At 45.1% G+C, this 20,647-nt stretch overlaps 2 protein-coding genes across 3 annotated transcripts in view; both read left to right on the forward strand.

The window, feature by feature from the left end:
* LOC124309248 (regulating synaptic membrane exocytosis protein 1) overlaps positions 1–20,647 on the forward strand; it is a 1,429,783-nt gene that overhangs the window by 193,023 nt on the left and 1,216,113 nt on the right. The gene's annotated exons all lie outside the window — the stretch shown is intronic.
* LOC124309424 (uncharacterized) lies at positions 7,892–11,388 on the forward strand. Its single transcript, XM_046773083.1, has 3 exons — positions 7,892–8,332; positions 8,378–9,322; positions 9,487–11,388. The coding sequence occupies exons 1-3, from the start codon at positions 7,892–7,894 to the stop codon at positions 11,386–11,388; spliced, it is 3,288 nt and encodes a 1,095-aa protein (XP_046629039.1).

A 20,647-nucleotide genomic window follows, 5' to 3' on the forward strand; every position in this document is an offset into this window, starting at 1 on the left:
CTTTTCTGCGAAAATTAACCAGATCTCCGTCTTGATCAACTAACCGAAGCTGTACGTGATCTATGGTCTTGACGGTGATCGGAAGGTAAATGACGTGCGACGGCACTTCCACGATCTTATATCCCAGTAGCATCATAGGGAAAAATGCGTCAATAGTATGCACTTTACGTCCATTGGCGTAGACGCCTGTTGTAATGCTGCATTCAACTCGCAACGCGTTGACCTTGAGAATAGTTACAGGCATATCCGAATGTTGAGTTTGGTTAGCTGCCAATACGCGCGGTGCAAGTCCGAGAAGCTGACTAACAGAATTGTCAGGTTCCAAATTAACGATATGGTTACATTCAATTTCGCTGCATAACGTATTATTGTTAGGCTTTATGCTGATTTCAATGTTGGTATTTTTTAACGCGTCTTGAACATACTTTACAATATCCTCAATTTCGTAGCTGCCAGTGAATATAGTGACTACCTTATCGGCTACGTATATTTTATTGTGACCGACATCGACGTTGGGAATGGAATTGAAGGTTGACAGTTCAACGAGACCGAGATGATAATTTTTGTTGAGAGCAAGTTCGATCGGGGGCAAATATTGCACTTTGAGAATCGAAGACGTTCCTGATATGGTTGATGTAAACGAATCATCCATGACTGCAAGTGCTCGACTGACATTATTAAATTACGTGTCATTTTTATATAGCTCATCGCTTAGAAATTTCAGCCACAAGTGTCCGCAATCGAATGTACCGTAATCCTGATACCTTTGATCGTTGTACTTAACGCTAGCAACACCGAGATATTTCACGAGGTCTGATGAGGTTAAAGTTGACCGAACTACATCGTTGCCGCGTGTCTTCTATGCAACCCAGTGTGTCCCTATGCCATCTTCTATGTCGGGATTGACTACAGCTGTCTCGATTTTACGCTGTCCGGTTCTGGGCATTTCGTTGCGCATAAAAACACCTCGGAAGTACGGAATTTTCATGATTTTTGCATACTTCACCAAATCCGAGTTGGTCAAAGCTCGGCGTGGTAGCATCACACTTAGTTTTTTGAAAGATGAAGACCGAAACCCTTTTTATAAGCTTTGAGATGGAGACCTCCATCTAGGGCGATCGCTTCCATCGTTTTGTTATGCCGTTTTCTTTCCTCCAATTCTCGTTCAGCCGCGCTCGCATCGTTCACAGCCTTTGCTATACCCGCAGCACCCCCCGCCAACGCACATGAAGCGCTGAGACCGGCAAAAGTAGGTATGAAAAAAGGTGGATATCCGCCAACTTTTGAGGGTACCGGTAGAACGCGCGGTGATCGGATATTATGTTTACCGCCTTCTTTTTCCACAGCTTCTCGAGCATCTTTAAGTGCAAACTTAATGCACGTTTTCGCGTCGTAGCTCCGAATCATAGACTGTTTCGCCGCTCGTATGATTTTGTTCAAGGAAACGTTCTTTGGTTTTCGACATCCCATGCCTAACTTTGTTCTCAGCTTCATCGTGTTAGCTATAGCCCAAGCGGCTGTCTTCTCACCCAAATTTGCGTCCTTGGCGAGAACCCGCTTACAGGCTTTTTCGGCTAACATTTTATACGCGACGCTTCTCGCTTCAAGGTTCTCACGAGTTTTCGAATACGCTATATCGTGTTCCTTAAACGTGGCATCGTTGTTGTTAGCTGTCAGACTAAGGGTGATGTCGGAGGGTAGCTCCTTATGCAGAAAATTTTCAATATCCTCAATTTCATAGCTTCCCGTGGGTATCGCGATGCTCTCTCTGCTGTTGTCCGCTCGTTGCAGGTAAAATTCATTACACCTCTCATGAATATTGGGTATTGAATTGAATGTCAGGAACTCGACGAGTCCGAAAACATAGTTCTTCTCTGGTGATAACTCGATTGAGGGTAAATATTGAGCCTCCACCACGGAGGATGTGCCTGACAGTGTTAACGTCAACGATTCCGGCATGACTAATGCTTGCTCATGTAACATTTGTCTTTTTATAGTTGTTCGCTGAGAAATTTGAGACCCAACTGGTGGCAAATCACAGTATCATATTCTTGATACCTCTTATGATTGTATTCAACGCTACCAACACCGAGATACCTCATCAAGTCCTCAGGCGGTTTCAAATCACCGACACTATCAAAATACACAATATGGTCACCATTTTTCTTGTACGCAACCCAATGTGTCCCTGGACCGTTTTTATCATCAAGATTGATAATTGCGGATTCTCGCGTTTCTCGTCCTGATTTCGGCAGATCATTCCGCATGAAAACACCGCGAAAATGCGAAATTTTTATATTTTTAGCATAGTTGCGTAAATCAATGTTGGTCAGAGCTCGGTGTGGTAGCTTTACTAGTTTTTTGCCGGGAGTAAGTACAGGCCCATTCCGCTGCGGTAGGGTCGCAGGTATAATCCCTTGCCCAAAACAATCGCCTCCATTGTTGCATTCGGCCGTTTGGCCTCGTTCAACTGATGTTTGTTGACACTAGCTTCGTTGACAGCTTTAGCTGTACCCGCGGCACCACCCGCAAGAGCCCCAGTAGCGCTTAGACCGGCCAGAATTGGAATAAGAAACGGCAGGATGCCGCCAATTTTATCAGGCACAGGTATAACACAAGGCATACAAATATTCTTCCCAGTCCCACGTGCAGCCGCACGAGCACCCGCCAACGCCGACTCGACAGCTTTATAACCCGGTCGCATGGCGACCTTTGCTGCTGTGGTAATGGATTTAAGATTCACAGTTCTCTATCGCTGTTTACTCTTCCCGCCAGTTCCAGATTTCTTCTTCGCAGCCACTCCAAGTTTCAACCGTTTTGCAGCTAAGCCCCGTCCAAATTTAGATTTAGCTTTCATGGTGTTGGTGACTCCCCAGGCTACAGTTTTTTCACCCACACTAGCGTCCTTGGCCAAGACGCCACGCCTTCTCAGCGAGCGCTTTGTCGGCAAGATTTCTCGCTGCGGTATCGCGATTCTTTGCGTATGCAATGTCGTGGTCTTTACACGCGGCATCCAGCGGATTGATCCCCAAATCTCCACGAGCCAACCTCTTGGCCAATTTCGTTCCAGGTCCGCAGTACTGATACCCTGGCACATGCAATTCAACTGGGAGATGACTGATGATTTTATTTAACAAACCACCACCGCGTTTCTTCCGAGTGCACATCCTCATAGTCGGGCAACAACTAACGCGACTTCTATAGAGGGCGGAATTTATATACCGTCATCTCAGTTTTCGTTGCCATGCTAACGAAGCATCATGAGATTTCAAGATCAGCCCGATAAACTACCTATCGCAAATTTCGATGAAATGGTTTGACGTGGTAAGAGGAAGATAGGAAAACGACACGAAAAATTGCTGCCAAATACCGTGAGAGCAATTTTTTGCGGGTCATCCAATTGCGGTAAAACTAACGCTTTTCTCGCATTCATCACCCACGTCAATGGATTGCGATTCGGAAATTCCTACGTCTATTTGAAATCTCTCATTCAACCAAAGTGTCAATTTTTTCAAAAGTTACTAGAACCCGTGCAGGGTGTGGGTTATTTCCCGTTTCGCGAGAACGATGAGGTTGTAAAACCGGAAGATGCTCGCCCTAACTCTGTTACGATTTTTGACGATGTGGCTTCTGAAAAGCAGGATAATATCCGAGCATACTTCAGCAGGGGCAGGCATCGCGATATCGATAGCTTTTGTCCAAGTCAAACGTACGCGCGCATTCCAAAACACCTAGTGCGTGACAATGCAAACTTATTAGTGCTATTTCGGCAGGATAATATGAATCTGAAACATATCTACAACGATCATGTGAACACGGACATGACGTATCAGCAATTGAAAGACTTGTGATCCGCATGCTGGAATGATGACAATTACAGTTTTACCGTAATTGACAAGGATAGCGAAATCAATGGGGGGCGATATAGGCGAGGGTTTGACTGCTTTACAAGCATGAACTAACATAAACATCCACAGTTTCGTTGCAACAATCGAGCCTGCAACATGGAGAGTGCCAAGATTCGTAAGCATAGCGATACATTGAGTGAAATATTAAAAGCATCCGATGTCATACGGCTGAAGCATAAGATGCTCAAGTTGGACAAGGACACGACCGAACACGTTATGGGAGAGGTATTCAAGCCGTTAATAACGCCGTTGCAAGAATTGGTGAATACTTCAAAGCTGCAGCAGCAGCAGCATATTAAACGTGAAATTAAAACGGAACTACTGGATGTGACAATGAAAAAAGAAGGAGAAAAAGATGACGAGAGTACCGGGGATGATGATGATGATGATGAGGAGGATGAGGATATGGATTAGGGGAATTTCATGGATGCAAATGATGAAACACTGAAGTTTAGTGAAATTTCTACTACAGGTATACCGGTGAAGAAAACAACGGATTCCACGGCAAAATATTTGAAAATGTTCAGCTCAAGTAAAAAGAGGGATTTGGATACCACATACGGTGTTCGAAAGTTGACAAGCGGTATGATGATTGGCGATACACCGATCAATTTCACTGTTAATCTGGTCAATGTGGGGGATAAAAGTTATGAGAGAACATCTGGATTCCTCGAATTACTGTTGAAAAAATCACCCGATGCATCGGTTGTAAATGACGCGGACAAGAATAATTACATAAAAATTGTAACGACGACAAATGCGCATCGAAAACGTTACTAAGCCGATGCAAGCCTTCGAGATGATTTCAAAAGTGCAAAGTATAAAAATTTCATTGCAGAACACGTTGGCTCGCCGAAAAAATCAGGTGAAGGCTTACCCGACTATGAGATTGCGCGAAAGGAGGGGCAAGATGTCGATTACGTCTACTGGGATGATCCAAATGAAATTGTAGATCGTTTCCGGCTGCTTATGGCGTCACAGGCTGCAGGCAATACCAGCCATTCAAACGAAATAGTCTTCATTATTGAGGAGTTGCGCGAGGCTGGAATCGTTCATTGGCGGCGTGTAAACATAAAATCATCATTTGTTCAGTGACCGTCAAGTGATGAGCATAGACATATTCGGGCGACACTTGGAGCGTGGTGGGGGTAAAAAATTTATTCAAGGGCCTCCGGGTGTTGGATTCGAAACCACCAACGACAATCAGTATGATTTGGACGGTAAACGATCGTGTAACATAGCTGATCCGCAGCACTCCACCGACGCAGTTTCCTTACAAGTTCTCAATACTGCTTTACAGTCTATGGCTGTGGATATCGTGGATACTTTCAATCAAATTTTGAGAGTTTCGCGCATAATCACAACAAGGAGTTAAAACAGCTACGCATAAATAACAAAATCTTTGAAAATACGTTGAATCGCATCAAACATATCGGGGAGCAGGCAACACCAACGTTGGGACTGACCAGCAGGGAATTAGTATCAATTGAGAAACCAAAGTGGTTGAATGGCAATTCGGAAAATTAATAGGTGAAGAGTTGGGAACAATGAAAACTGCAATAGCTGACGAACTTCACAGACAGGCTTGACGCAACTATCCGCGCCGATTCGTAGATGTACGCGGACTGGATGAGACCTGGCAAGCTGATCTTGTCGATATGACCGCGAACAGCTCGTGCAACAAGGGATACAAATACCTACTAACAATCATCGATATATTTTTCAAGTACGCGTGGGCGGTGCCGATAAAGTCCAAGAGTTCGAAAGATGTTGCTTCTGCCATGAAATCTGTACTGATCCAGAGTCGTATACCTACACATTTGCACATTGATCGAGGCAAAGAATTTTACAACAGCTAATTCAAAGCCCTCGTGAAGCATCACAATATCAACATGGATTCGACATTTAGCCACTTAAAGGCGTCGATATGCGAACGTTTCAATCGAACATTGAAAAATAAAATGTGGAAGCGGTTCACTCTCCAAGGATCGTACGAGTGGATTGTTATTTTGGATGATTTAATGAAGTCCTATAACAACGACGACGACGACGACGACGACGACGACGACAACAACAATAACAACATCAACAATAAAAATAATAATTACCGCAGGTGACGGGGGGGGGGGTTAAATCCCTCGTTCGGGAAGTGACGACCCCGCGTACAGCGAGTAAGTCAAGGGGGACTGAAGTTGGCACAGGCCCAACGGATGGCCCACGAGGGGGCCTCAGGAGGCGGATTGGGCGAAAAAACCTGGTCTGCTCGGGAAGTGACGACCCCGGGGTTTTCTAGTAAGTCGGAGGGGACGGAAGTCGGCACAAGCCTGACGGAAGGCCCCCGAGGCGACCTCAGGGGCCGTGCTATGTTCCGGCGCGGTACGGGGAGTCGCGCCCCCGAGAGACCCGTAGTAGTCCGGGAGTTAACGACAGAAATTTCCGGGTTATTTCCGCAAGCTTCATTTTTTTTGTATGAGTTATGTTTGTAACGTATAATAATGATCTGAACGTCTGCCGGCGCACCCCCGCGACAGGGGGTTACAGGAGGGTTACAATTGCAGCAAAAAATCAACAAAAAAAATTTATAGCCGCATACGCGAAACTGATTTCACCTACCAGTTGGAACATAAGAAGCTTAGAAATTATCGTCTGCCACCTAAATTCCGCAACAAAATTCGTCTGCCACCCACGCAAGTAAGCGCAAAAAAAATAGTAAAAAAATTTATGCCCACAAGGATGAAATTGATTGAAATGCTTCTTTTTATATCAGCAAACACAAAAATAATAGTCTGCCACTAATAAGATACCGCGAAGGTCGTCTGCCAAGCGTATGAAGTTGCGTTCGGCATGCAGCGCGCGAGCACCGCGGCCGAGATCGCGGCTACGACGCTGTATCTTTATCGGCCTGAAAGACGATCATTATTATGAATTATTGAACGGCTATCATAAATTTGTTTTTTTTTATGTTATATGTATACAAATGTTTGTTCAGTGAATTAATTTAAAGTCTGGTAGATACCTTTTAGTTTAAAAATTAAAAATATATTGATTTCATAAAATGCTTTAAGATAAAAATTAGATATTACTGTTTTACAATGACATTCGGAGATAATTATTTATTGATTTTTATTTTATTATGTACAAGAATCTATATTTATTATGTACACGTATAATGATGCTGATCATGTTTAACAGCCGTAATTTTATAACCATTCGCCACCTTTCGCCTACGGAACTATTTGTTTCACGGCCAACGAGCTTGCCCAGAGATAAGTAGAGAGGTGTAATAAAAGAGATTTATATTGCTTAGTTTATAATGTTAAACATTTTTGCGAATTTCATCACTATATTTAAGCCTCCATTTTCACAGAAAAGATCTAGCGTAACTATCCACGAGAATTTATGAAATTAATTATATTAAACAAATGTATAATATAAAAAAACAACTTCATGATAGCCGTTGAACAATTTATAACAACGATCGTCTTTCAGGCCGATAAAAATGCAGCGTCGTAGCGCGCTGCATGCCGAACGCAACTTCATACGCTTGGCAGACGACCTTCGCGGTATCTTATTAGTGGCAGACTGTTATTTTTGTGTTTGCTGATATGAAAAGAAGCATTTCAAACAATTTCATCCTTGCGGGCATAAATTTTTTTACTATTTTTTTTGCGCTTACTTGCGTGGGTGGCAGACGAATTTTGTTGCGGAATTTAGGTGGCAGACGATAATTTCTAAGCTTCTTATGTTTCAACTGGTACGTAAAATCAGTTTCGCGTATGCGGCTATAAATTTTTTTTGTCGATTTTTTGCTGCAATTGTAACCCTCCTGTCACCCCCTGTCGCGGGGGTGCGCTGGCAGACGTTCAGATTAATATTATACGTTACAAACATAACTCATACAGAAAAAAATGAAGCTTGCGGAAATGGTGCAATGAAATCTGTCGTTAACTCCCGGACTATAGCACGTAGGAACGTTTATAGAGATGCACAAGAATAACAACGTTATACCTCAGGTGGTAGCCCCAGCACAGGGGAAAGCCACCCTGGGTTCCGATCGGGTGAAAACCCCGGTGGCCTATGGCAGCGGCACGGTTTCTGAGGGCCGCAAATTGTGCAAAAACCAGGTGACAACGACGGCAACAAAGACAGCGGACACGAAAACTGGAACAGCGGACAGGACGACACTGGGACACCAACGACGAGACAGGACGGACAGCGTGTCGATCACGGGCAGCGGAGCGAGTTGCGCTTCCGCTGTATCCACGATCGGCACGAAGACACGAATCACGGACGATATGGACCTGACGGACCTATTGTTACTGATCCACAGCACGGCGACAAGGATGGCCGAGGCAGCAGCTATCCAAAAAAACATGAATATGTCCGTTAAATTGGGCATCAAGACCATCCTCGAGGCTGCCGACGTTGCGCTGAACAGGCGCGCTTAAGCAGACACGAAGGACCACAAGACGGACAACGAGACGACGGAGACAGACGTTGAGACTGAACAACGGACACAAAACACTCCGCGGACGAAACGGAAACGGGAGGTGACTGGAACCACTCCGGAATCCTCTCAGAAGAGGGCAACGGATGCGGAACCGGTCGCTGACTGGCAGACAGTGACGAGGACAAAAAAAGAAAAAAAGAAACGGAAGACGCGGACGGACGGGACGAACGCGACAACGGATACGACGGCCGGGGCTGAGGGGCGCAGAGCGGCTCCCAAACACTGGGGGACGACGGTGCTCGTCAAACCCGAGAACGACACGACGTACTCCGACATTGTGAGGAAGATACGGACCACGGTCGACCCTGCGAAGAGTCACGTTAAAGTGACGACTCTCAGAAAGACGAAGAATGGTCTGTGTCTTCTGAAGATAAAGACAGACGCCAACGGACAGGACGACTTCCGACGCGTCCTGCAGGACGCAGTCGGCGACGCAGGCAACGTCAGGACCGGGACCTTCAGGGTGCAACTGGAGATCGTGGATCTTGACTGGGTCAGGACCAGAAACGACGTAATACAGGCACTGCGACGAGAGACGGGACGAGACGCGGACTTTGGGGTCCACATCTTCGGCCCGAACCGGGCGGAGCAGTTTATGGCCGTATGCGACCTAGAGTCGCAGGAAGCCAGAGCGCTGCTCGGCCGGGGACGGATCGGGATTGGATGGGTAGCTTGCCGCGTCCGACCACGACTGACGGTGACAAAATGCCACAAGTGCCTGGGATACGGGCACACGAAGGCTAAATGCAAAAATACAGACCGGACGAAGTGCTACAGGAAATGTGGCGTGACAGGACATTACGCCACGGACTATAAGGACAGACCGGCCTGCCCACTGTGCGCCGAGGCGGGACACGGCGATGTGGCGCATCTCGCGGGCTCCGAGAGGTGCGCGGTGTACCGGGTTGCGCTGGAGGAGTGCAAGAAGCAGGCCGGAAGACGGACAGGATAGTTCAGGGCAACCTGAACCGCAGTAGGACAGCAGACATGCTACTACCACAAATAGCAGACGAACACGACGCCGACATTCTGATCCTGTGCGAGCCGTACAGGGTATGACAAACGCAGGATTGGATCACGAACAAGACCAAGACAGCGGCTATCTGGGTGAGGGGCGCTGCCCGAGTCCGGATAACTGCTCGTGGCGTCAGGGACGACTACGTCTGGGCTAGGGTGGGCGCTGTCACTTACGTCAGCGTCTACCTGACCCCAAACTGCGCTGCGGCGGAGTTCCAGGCAAAGGTTGCGCTCCTCGAGGACGGACTCAGGGACCTGCCCGGGGACCTCGTGGTCGCGGAGGACCTCAACGCGAGGGCGGTCAAGTGGGGCATGACGGTGACGAACAGACGCGGACGGCAGCTGCTGGAGATGGCCGCAAGGCTGGACCTAGTGGTGGCAAACACAGGAGACGTACCAACGTACAGACGGCCGGGATTTGGAGACTCCATCCCGGACGTAACGATGACGACGGACAGAACTCTGCCACGGATAGGGCGGTGGCGGGTGCTCGAGGGCTACACGGCCAGCGACCATCAGTACATCGCCTTCGAAGTGGCAGGAGAGACAAGGACGACACGGACGAGGACCGGGCACCCCCCGCGGTGGAACGTAGACAAACTCGACGTACTGAAGTTCTCGGCGGCAGCGCCGGCCCCAATTACCGACGTCCGCCCAGAGCTGACTGGCCGGCAAAGGGCGGAAAGACTAGCGGACGAGACGGCCAAACTGACGACGCGGCTGTGCGACAGCACAATGCCGAAACGACAGTACGGACGTAACAGACCACCACAATACTGGTGGACGGACGAGATAGCCGAGCTGCGGAAGAGTTGCCTGGCGAAACGACGACGGGTTACGAGGGCTGGAGGGAGATCCGAGAGGGAAACCCTTCAGGCCGAGTACAAGACTGAACGGAAACGACTGACGTACGCCATCAGAGACAGCAAGACGCGATGCCGGAAGAAGCTCTGCGAGGAGGTGGACCGCGACCCTTGGGGTGCCGGTGACAATATTGTGACTGGTAGGCTGGGGGCCCGGATCCCGCCAGAACTCAAGGATGCTGAAACCGCACGACGGATCGTCGACGGACTGTTCCCGACGCACCCGACGCGTACGGACGCGACAAACGACGTCGAGACGGTGGCGCCCCTCGTCTTCACCGCCGAGGAGCTCGTCGGAGCGACCAAAGCAATGAGGAGGGGTGAGGCGCCAGGACCGGACGGGGTACCGGCGGAGGTTCTTCGGCCGATGGCGATCCTGAGGCCGGAGATACTTCTTGACCTCTACAACACGTGCCTTACGACAGGGACATTCAGCGACCGGTGGAAGGTGGCGAGGTTGGTCCTTATCCCAAAGGGTAAGGGTGACCCCAGCACGCCGTCGGCCTACCGGCCGCTGAGCTTACTGGACACGACAGGGAAACTGTTCGAACAGCTTCTGCGACCACGACTTACGGACGCGATACAGGACGGCGGGGGCCTCTCTTACCAGCAGTTCAGCTTCCGGAGGGGTCGATCAACGATTAGAGCGATCCAAGAGGTGGTTGACTTCTTTCGGTCGACAGACAGACATTGCCACGCTGCGCGACCCGTCGCGCTGCTGGTGACACTTGACTTTAAGAACGCCTTCAACTCGGCCAGGTGGGTGGATATCCTAGGGTCGCTGAGAGGCGACTTCGGGGTCCCGCCTTACTTGCTCCGGGTTGTTGAAGACTACCTTTGGAATATACGACTGACGTACGAAACGAACGAAGGCCAAGTGACGCGACAGATCACCGCGGGGGCTGCTCAAGGTTCCATACTAGGACCTGACTTTTGGAACGCGATGTATGACAGCCTGCTCAGACTGGAGCTCCCACTCGGCGTTCGCCTGGTTGCTTACGCTCACGACGTGGCGGCAGTGATAGTCGAGCGAACTCCAGATCTGGCACAATACGCACTGAACCAGACCATGAGACGAGTCGGACGGTAGATGACTGACCACGGACTGCAACTCGCGACGGAAAAGACAGAACTGGTGCTTCTCACCAGGGGACGAATACCGACCACATTACGCATGACGGTCGGGATGGACGAGATCGAGACCAGTGGGGAAGTCAAGTACCTGGGGGTGACCCCGGATACGAAGATGACCTTCTGGCCTCACATACGACGAACGGCTCAGAAGGCGGCTGAAAGGATAGCATCCCTTAGTTGCCTGATGGCAAACACGAACGGACCGAGACCAGGGAAACGGAGACTTTTGATGTCGACGGTGAACTCGATCCTCCTCTACGGTGCGGAGATCTGGGCAGACTCCCTGAAGACTGAGAAGTACTGTCACGCAATGACGACGGTACAGAGACGAAGCGCGTTGAGGATCGCTTGTTCCTATCGGACGGTCTCAGCACGGGCCGTTCTGGTGGTGGCAGGCGTGATTCCCATAGACCTTCTCGCGTTCGAGCGCAAGAGGGTCTACGGAAGAGACGCGGACGTGACCCGATGGGACGCGGCAACGAAGGAAAGAGACGCGACGATACAGACGTGGCAGCAACGGTGGACGGAAGAAACGACGGGAAACTGGCCGAGACGACTCATTAAGTACCTGAGTCCGTATATCCAGAGGGGGTTTGGGGATGTGAATTTTTACGTCACCCAGCTTCTGACGGGCCACGGCTATTTTAGACGGTACCTACACAACTTAAACCGAGTACGGTCGCCCAACTGTACGTACTGCGGACACGAACGAGACGACGCGGAACACACGTTCTTCGAATGTGACCGCTGGACAGAACTGCGACAGAAACTGAGACAATTACACGACGTAAGAACGCGGACGGCTGCCTGACGTAACGTAACTGACGGACTGCCTGCACGGGACGGCCGGACGGACAGACTGACGAGACACACACCGACAGAGCTCCCCGCTAGAAGTAATATCACCATAGTTCCTGGCTGGGAGCGTTGCACAGGAGGTGGCGGGTTAGTGGGTAGGCCACCCTGGAGTCCCACATCTGCGCTAGCCCGTATGACTGGCGCGAATCCGTAACTTGGATTCCGCAACTCCTCAAAAAAAAAAAAAAAAAAAAATGATGATGATTATGATGATGATGATGATGATGATGACGATGATGATGATGATGATGATGATGATGATGATGATGATGATGATGATGATGATAATAATGATAATAATAATGACAATGTGAAATTTTGCCATACGATTAATACACATTTTATTTTTTGGAGAACTTTTTTTCATTTTCCGAAAACTTTTTTTCGTTTTCTGAAAACTTTTTTTCATTTTCTGAAAACTTTTTTTTGTTTTCTGAAATTTTTTTTCAATTCCTGAAAACTTTTCTCGTGGTGAACGAATAAATATGAATTATTGCTTGATATATTGATAATGAGTAAATAAACAATTGTGGAGTATATGAATTCGCATTTTGAAACTTCAAATCCATCAAATATCGTATTGATTGTGAAACGTTTCCGCCCGATGGTGGATGGTTCGAGGCGTCAATCATCAAATATTCACATCAATTCTATGTCTACAGTTCATCCTATAGCTATTGGGGGGCTGGGACAAACCCCCAAGGTACGTTGTCGGTCTGTCTAGGTATCAATTGCCGCTTGTCATCCTGCTAACTCAGAGCCAATTTTTTTGTACAATCGTGCTTACTTCATGTTTTTTGCTGCGTATTAAACACCGTGGAAGAGTCAACTCTTGGTGAGCTGTCAAACAGCGCTTATAATCATCAAACGTCATGCTATTTATCGATGAATTTCTTACACCCTTGGCGCGCTTACTCACTTTTACGCCACTGTCATATTTTTCCCCACCCTCACCCATCGTAGTAAATGTGTACAGCTTTGCTCGCAGTCCCACAAACTCTGTCATAATTTTACCATTATTTTCATCCTTCATTAGCCCTAGTTGTGTTTTGTTTTCAAGGGGAATACCATACACATTGTCGGGCGGATAGTTAGAGGTATCAAACATTGTATCTACATTATGTTAGATGATATCGTAGATATTAGGCACATTGAATTGATGAATAAGGCTGTCTGTGTCGGTACACATCAATTTAGCTTGTTTATTCGAGAAGTTGGTTTTAATATAATTATAGTGGAAATCGTGGAGAAAGATTTTTGACAGATCTAGATCTGATGCGCCGACGTAAATAGGTTTGGCGAAGTGAACTTTGACACGATTCATTTCGATGATAACCATATCAGTGCCAAATACGGTGCAGCTGTGAAAGTTTGCTCGGGCAATAAGCGTTCTCGCACCACCTCTTCCCTTCCATTTTGTGATCAATTTAACATCTTGATGATTTCGCACATTCTCCATAGTCTTGCTGAACACGGCGTTATTCATGAGTTTGTAAAAGTTTTTCTCAAATTCATTCCTAGACCGCTTACGCATGTCTGTATTGAGCGTGATGTAAGGCTCGAGCCGTGGAGATTGTGCAAACTTCGAATCTCTGTGCACTTTCGTTACTTTTAATCCTAAACTCAAACACTGTTTCAAACTTCTATACTGCAATATATGCTTCGTTTTGGGGTGAAGGGTGGTTGCGAGTTTGGCATTTTCACTACCTGGAGGAGTAAAATGTTCGGGACAGAGAGGTAAGTCTTTGTGATCCTCGTGGAGTTCTACAGGGCAGTCCAAATCCACCTTCAGAAAGTAACCGATCGGCGAATCGTCCGGATGGCTTGTTATATCGATCTGCTGATACTCCCACTCGAACGAACCGATTGGTAAATGCACGCTCATAGCTGCACCGTACAGGTTATTTACGTCAAAATGCGTGAGATACGATTCCGCTTTGTTTGGATCAAAATCTGTTCCCATGAATCTATCATTGGCCCGAGCGTGTCGATTGAAACATTGTGCTACGCCGCCTCGAATGGCTCTTTCGATAAACAACACCATTTTAGGGTTGTCTAAAAGTTGCAAATTTACATAAGTATGCTTGAGCATCGCGTCAAAAGCAAGTCCCGGTGCAGTGTAGTAGTGCAACGGATCTAAATCGTATGTTTTGAAGCAGCTAGCGCGGAAATTCTCGAAAATATCGGCAAGCAAAAGAGCATCGGTCTTCAAATATAAATCTGAATAGTCCCCCAATGACTCTAAATGGAATTCCTCCCAAACAGTTTTCGCGTGCTCGTAATCGGTGTCTCAAATATTTGCATCGCAGAGGTGCGAGTAGAAATGCTTCTTTGCAGGTAATCGCGGTTCATCGAGTTTCCCCCAACAATCGACGTATTCATAGGAAAAAACTCCTTTGCGGGTCATCAAACTGAACTGAGTCGGGTTATTATAAAATTTGCGTGTTATGCGTTTATCGATATCGGTCAAATGTGTGGAAAGTTTATCGATGCTGCTAGCCATAAATCGGAACGAATCAATGAATCTCAAGTGCATCATTGTTTCATCGACGCGTTTCGTGAAGGATATATATTTTTCCTCATTTATGGGTAGCAGTGTAATTTTACCGGGAAAAGTTGACGCGAGGGATTTTATTAAAAAGTGAGAATCGTAACCAGACAAATTGTGGAAAACTATTGGAATTGTGTGCGACTCTCTGGAATTCAAATTACACCGATTATGAGCAGGACCACGATATTTACCCGTGAAGTGACAGTGATCGTAACACTTTTTCTCCTCAGGGGTAAACGGTTTTTCACAAATATAACAATTCTTCGCCCGCATGTGAAGATTGCGTTGCACTTGGGTAAGAGCCTTTATCGGAATTATGTTTTTGATGCGTGACTCTACTTGAATTAATAAATCCGTAAGCTGTTTCATGAACCAATTTAGGCAATCGACACCGCGTTTACCGTGAAACTCCGATAAAGTCTCATCGTACGCGCAATGTACATAGTACGCTACGCTGTGCGGGATATGCTTTTGAATTCAACAAGTCTTACGAGTTTCAAATTCATCTACAGGTTCAAGGAATAATATACATTCGAGATCGGCGTATACGACGAATGGAACGGTGCCTTTGTTTTGAAAATTGGAAAATACTAAATATTTACACTTGGGAAATTCCATGCGTACTTTATTTAGCATAATATAATCTTGTCGATGATTGTCGTAGGCATGTTTTACGCTGAAGTGGCACAAACAATTGTCACATAACAACAGCTGGCCATTATGATCAGACAATTGTTTGCTCACCAATCGGGAAAGATCTTCAATCCAAGCAAAGTGGAATCTCGGTGCAAACTCACCAGTCATATCGTCTTCCGGATTACTCTTAACCATTAGAAGATGAATCGTGTCAATGTTTACGCTATGCAATTTTTTACTCAAATAAATTGGCACGATGACGCTTTTATTTGATTTTGCATGATGCAAAAAAGTTTGAGATTCCATACCATATACATTGTTGCGCAAATTATTCGATCTCTCAAGCTTTTTCACATCATGTAGAGTAGCAGGGAATTTGATACCTGTAGAGTCCAACTCGGAAATATACCAACGATAGTTGTGAGTCCTAGCGGTGTTGATCTTGACCGGGTGGAGGGCTGCTCTGACGGACCAGAGAAGACATCTTTCGTCCTCGTTCCTCACGTTCACCACCGCTCTCTTCCGTTGAATGTCTTGGGGCAGCTCGATGAATGTCGAAGTCCATGCGGCGAGTGGCTGGTAGCGATTGATATTTACAGCGATGTTGAGGATCTCAATCATACTTCAGCCGGAATCACGTTGCTCGAAATCTTCCACTTCTGATAGCAGATCACCTCGTGCACGTGTAAACCAACCATTTATATCGCTTTATGGGAGAAGAATCGCCACGTTGGAGGTGTTGAAACTCTTAACTTCGGTGGAGATCTCTTTGTGCTTGACATTTTCGAATTTGCACGATAATATGAGGTTAACCTTCACATCTTCCTCCTCGCGCAGTACCAGCTCCAACTTCTCGGTGACGACGCGCTGCACATTGTCCAGAAAGGCGACCAAATTTTTATGACGGAGATTTGTGACAACCCCCGTTCTTATTCGGCTGGCAAAAGCACTATCCACGTCGTCCCATTGTACACCCGCAGGAGTACCGATATTTCCGCCCGTCACTGCTACGCACTGCTGCAACTGCTTGATCTTCGTCACCCAAGATTGCAGGAGTGTGATCGTATGTAAGATCCGTATTGTCGCACCAACGGTTGTTCCTCGTTGCATGGAAATATCGCGCAGAACCTGGATATTCGCAATTCCAATATCAGTCCAATGTTTGATGACTGCGTCATTCTCTTCTCCGGGTGGTTGCTCTCTCAGCAAATTGTACGTCTCCTCCATCTGCTCTGCAAGTCCCATGTACGCTTCGACTGTCATGACTCTGACGTTGATATAAGCTGAACTTTGTATAACTTTTTCGACTTGCACGTATCGTGTAAGACTGACGAGTCTGCGTCGGATGCGTTGAGCTTATATGTATATAGGCCGATAGATCACAAGAATTTGGGAACGGTGCGCACTGCGTTTTGCGCTAATCGGAGGGAAAAATGACGTCAGAGATGCGGTGCGCACTGCCTTCTGCGCATATCGGAGGAAAAAATGGCGTCAGAGACGCGGTGCACACTGCGTTCCGCGCATCTCGGAGGGAAAAATGACGTCAGAGATGACTGGGCCCACCCTATATCCGACCCGCCCTCCCTCAATTTTTGGGTTTTATTGCTCTCCCGGCTCTGCAGAGATGATGAAATTCATGTAAAAAAATGACGTCAAAGACGGCGGGATCCGCAGTCCCCGCTCCCAACATCCTTAAATTTTTGCGGTTTATTGCTCGTTTGAAGTCACCCGGTTCCGCAGCTGCATCTTGCCCAAAAGCGTGTTGGAACAGGTTTTCACCCTCTCCCCCTCCCCCTCTTCACGAACCCACCGCCGCCCACGATGGATACCCACCTAAGTATAAAAATCTGCGCAAATGCTGTGAGTAAAGTAGCAATGTACAGTTTCACGAGCATACAATGGAAATCGGTCAACGAAGTGCAGGTATAAAAAATCTTGTCTTGCCGACCCATCACCGGATGGTGTGTGCACATGTAGTTTTTGGGTTTTATGAGTCGTTGAGCAGCGTGGGACATGTGGTGGGAAAAATCGGTCAATGAAAAGCAGGTAGCTTACAGTGTTTGGTGTAAGAAAAATCTTGTTTTGCCCGCTCCTGACCGGCTGATATGTGTACACACAGTTTTGGGTTTTACGACTCTTCATAGCGAACAAGTCCGAGCCTGCACATCCCCAACCATATTAGTGTGGGGTATGCAACGAAAAAAAAATTGGCAAATTAAAAACTGGTAGTATACAATACAATAATTGTAGAAAAATGGGCGGATGAAACTATCGTAATGATTATAGATGTCGAAAATAGCGATGATGTTGATAATGTTAGTAAACAGGATAACGATAATGATTATATGGATTATTTCGAGGAATAAACCACGCTAAATTCATAATCATTGATTATATATTTTTCACATGTTGGGATTATGGATGTTGGTGTGATTAATTTTAATCAAATAATCAAAGATTTATTTTAGGAAGATTGTTCTTTTTTTTTTATTTATAATAGAGTATCGAAGGTATGTCTTTCCAAACTGAAGGATCAGAGTGAACTGACAGAGTGGACTGGCTCCTTGGAGCCATACCACTGCAGCTGTACTGTTAAAAATATATATTTCAAGGGTCTATGCCATGTGCAAAATTATACCTGGTTATATGGCTCTGTTCGAGTGCTCCCATCCTTACTTCCAGAAAACCATAAAAGCAATCGCTACAGGGCTGACAATGTGTTTACCAGATGTTGCAAAAAGTGAAAACTTTCACTTTTAAAACAAATAGACAAAACTTAAATATGAGAAATATAATATCACAAAAGAGAGAAACTTTTGTAGACGAACTCAATATTTCAACACGCCCCCTCAAAAGTTAATCTCTTTTACGATTTACAATAATAATGAAAATTATAATATATATATTTGATAACTTAAAAAAGTTGATTACAATACTTTTTAATAATGATCGACATACCTTCCGTTTACTCTTTGTCTGGGACGGTTGTTACTAACCGTGTACATAATGATCCGACATTTGTCTTTACGATAAGGGAAACCCAGAAAAACCTTATCAGATCATAAAACCAAAAAAAAATTACAATAATAATATTGCATCTAGATATTACTTAATATTTACTAATCCATCTTCCAATGCCATCTTCGCCCTTAACTCCAGGAATCTAAACTTTGGTAGTGGCTTGGTCAGCAAGTCTGCAATCTGCTGATCTGTTGGAATATGTTTAATAATTATAACCTTTTTCTCACATTGATCCCGAGAGAAATGATATTTGATGTCAATATGTTTGGATCTTTTGTGGCTTGTTGGATTATTAGCGATGCTAATACATCCAGTGTTATCTTCATATATTAAGATAGGTTCTTTAGTTTCCAGGTTTATACCTGCTGCTAAAGTTTTCAACCATATTGCCTCCTTGACAGCTTCATACAGAGCCATATATTCAGCCTCTGTAGATGAACCTGCCACAGATGCCTGCCTTTTTGTGTTCCAACATATTGTACATCTATCATACAACTTAAATAAGTAACCCGTTGTACTTTTTCTTTTATGTTCTAACTCAGGATTATCATTTCCTCCCCAATTAGAGTCAACGTACCCTGTAAATATGTTATTATATGTTCCTTGTACATATTTCAATTTTAGATTTATAGTACCTTGTAAGTATCTAAGCACTCGTTTTAAACATTGCCAAAGTTCTCGATTATTTTTGTTCATATATCTGCTCAGTAAGCTTATAGTTAAAGTCAGATCGGGTCTTGTACATACCATCAAATACATTAGACATCCAATGAGACTTCGACACGGAACATCGTACTTCTCATCGGATTCCAATGCCTCATAATCCAAATTACATTCTAACGGTGTACTTACAGGGTTACAACCTGCCATATTAAATTTTTCTAATACTGTTTTAATATATGTGCTTTGATCTAGTGTTGTGATATTATTTTGTCTAGTAACTCTAATGCCTAAAAAGAATTTTACCTCCTTTAAATCAACCATTGAAAATTTATTCATTAAATAATTTTTAAAATTCTGCATTGTATTTTCATCAGCAGTACATATCACTAGATCATCCACATATAATACAACATAAATATTTTTAGAAACATCTCCTCTATTTAGTATGTACATGCACCGATCTCCACAAGAATTTGTAAAACCTTTTTCTAAAAGAGTCTTTTCAAATAATTCAAACCAACATCTGGCAGCTTGTTTCAAGCCATATAATGCTTTGTTTAGTTTACAAACTTGGTTGTCCTCACTTTTTACACCCTCAGGTACCCGCATATATATTTCCTCCTTTAACTCACCATTCAAAAACGCAGTTTTGACATCCATCTGGTGGGCTAACAAACCATGTTGATTTGAAAAGGCTATTAAAAATCTAAAGGTCGAAATTCTTGCAACCGGAGCAAAAGTTTCATCATAATCTACAAGATATTTTTGACTAAAACCTCTGGCAACTAAACGAGCTTTATACTTCAATGGATTCCCGAACTCATCGTTCTTTATCGTAAATATCCATTTGCAATCTACAATATTTGTATTACTTGGTTTTGGTACTAAATTCCAAGTTTTGTTTATCAACAAAGAATTTAATTCATCATCAATTGCTTTCTGCCATTGTTTAGCATCATTCCTATTCTTAATTTCCTCATATGAATTAGGAACAGGACATACAATGGATTGTGCACACAGCAAATAATCAAAAGACGTATCATCTTCATTATATGAAATTTGGCTATGACCCTTGAGTCTATTACTCCGCCTAAGTTCTACACTGTCTTGAGATGAAGAATTATCGGATTGTTTTTCAATACTGTCTGTCTGTGTGTCATTAAGTTGAGGTACTGTATTGTGTGAATTTTCAATACTACTATTACTATCCATCTCATTGTTGTCAAGTCTGGTACTTGGGTCGTCTACTGAGTTTAACGCATCGTTAGGGACTACAGTTTTACACCAGAATCGACCTCACCAAGTACTTTTATTTTGGGTCTTGACTCAATGAAATTTGTCTCATCTACAATTACATCTCTTACTACCACATATTTATCATTCTCCACTTCATACACTCTATACCCATTTGGTTCGTAACCTACCAGTATTCCCTTTGATGACTTTTCATCAAATTTGTCTTTACTGGTTTTAACATGCGCATATA

The sequence above is a fragment of the Neodiprion virginianus genome, chromosome 7 (genome assembly GCF_021901495.1).
Source record: "Neodiprion virginianus isolate iyNeoVirg1 chromosome 7, iyNeoVirg1.1, whole genome shotgun sequence".
NCBI lineage: Eukaryota > Metazoa > Arthropoda > Insecta > Hymenoptera > Diprionidae > Neodiprion > Neodiprion virginianus.

What these genes read in the sequence shown, in the direction of transcription:
- LOC124309424 (XM_046773083.1), top strand. Translation starts at nt 7,892, where the DNA reads ATGCACAAGAATAACAACGTTATACCTCAGGTGGTAGCCCCAGCACAG. An exon ending in CCATCCTCGAGGCTGCCGAC is followed by an intron (nt 8,333 to 8,377) that starts GTTGCGCTGAAC and finishes AAGGACCACAAG; the next exon opens with ACGGACAACGAGACGACGGA. An exon ending in AGAGGTGCGCGGTGTACCGG is followed by an intron (nt 9,323 to 9,486) that starts GTTGCGCTGGAG and finishes TGACAAACGCAG; the next exon opens with GATTGGATCACGAACAAGAC.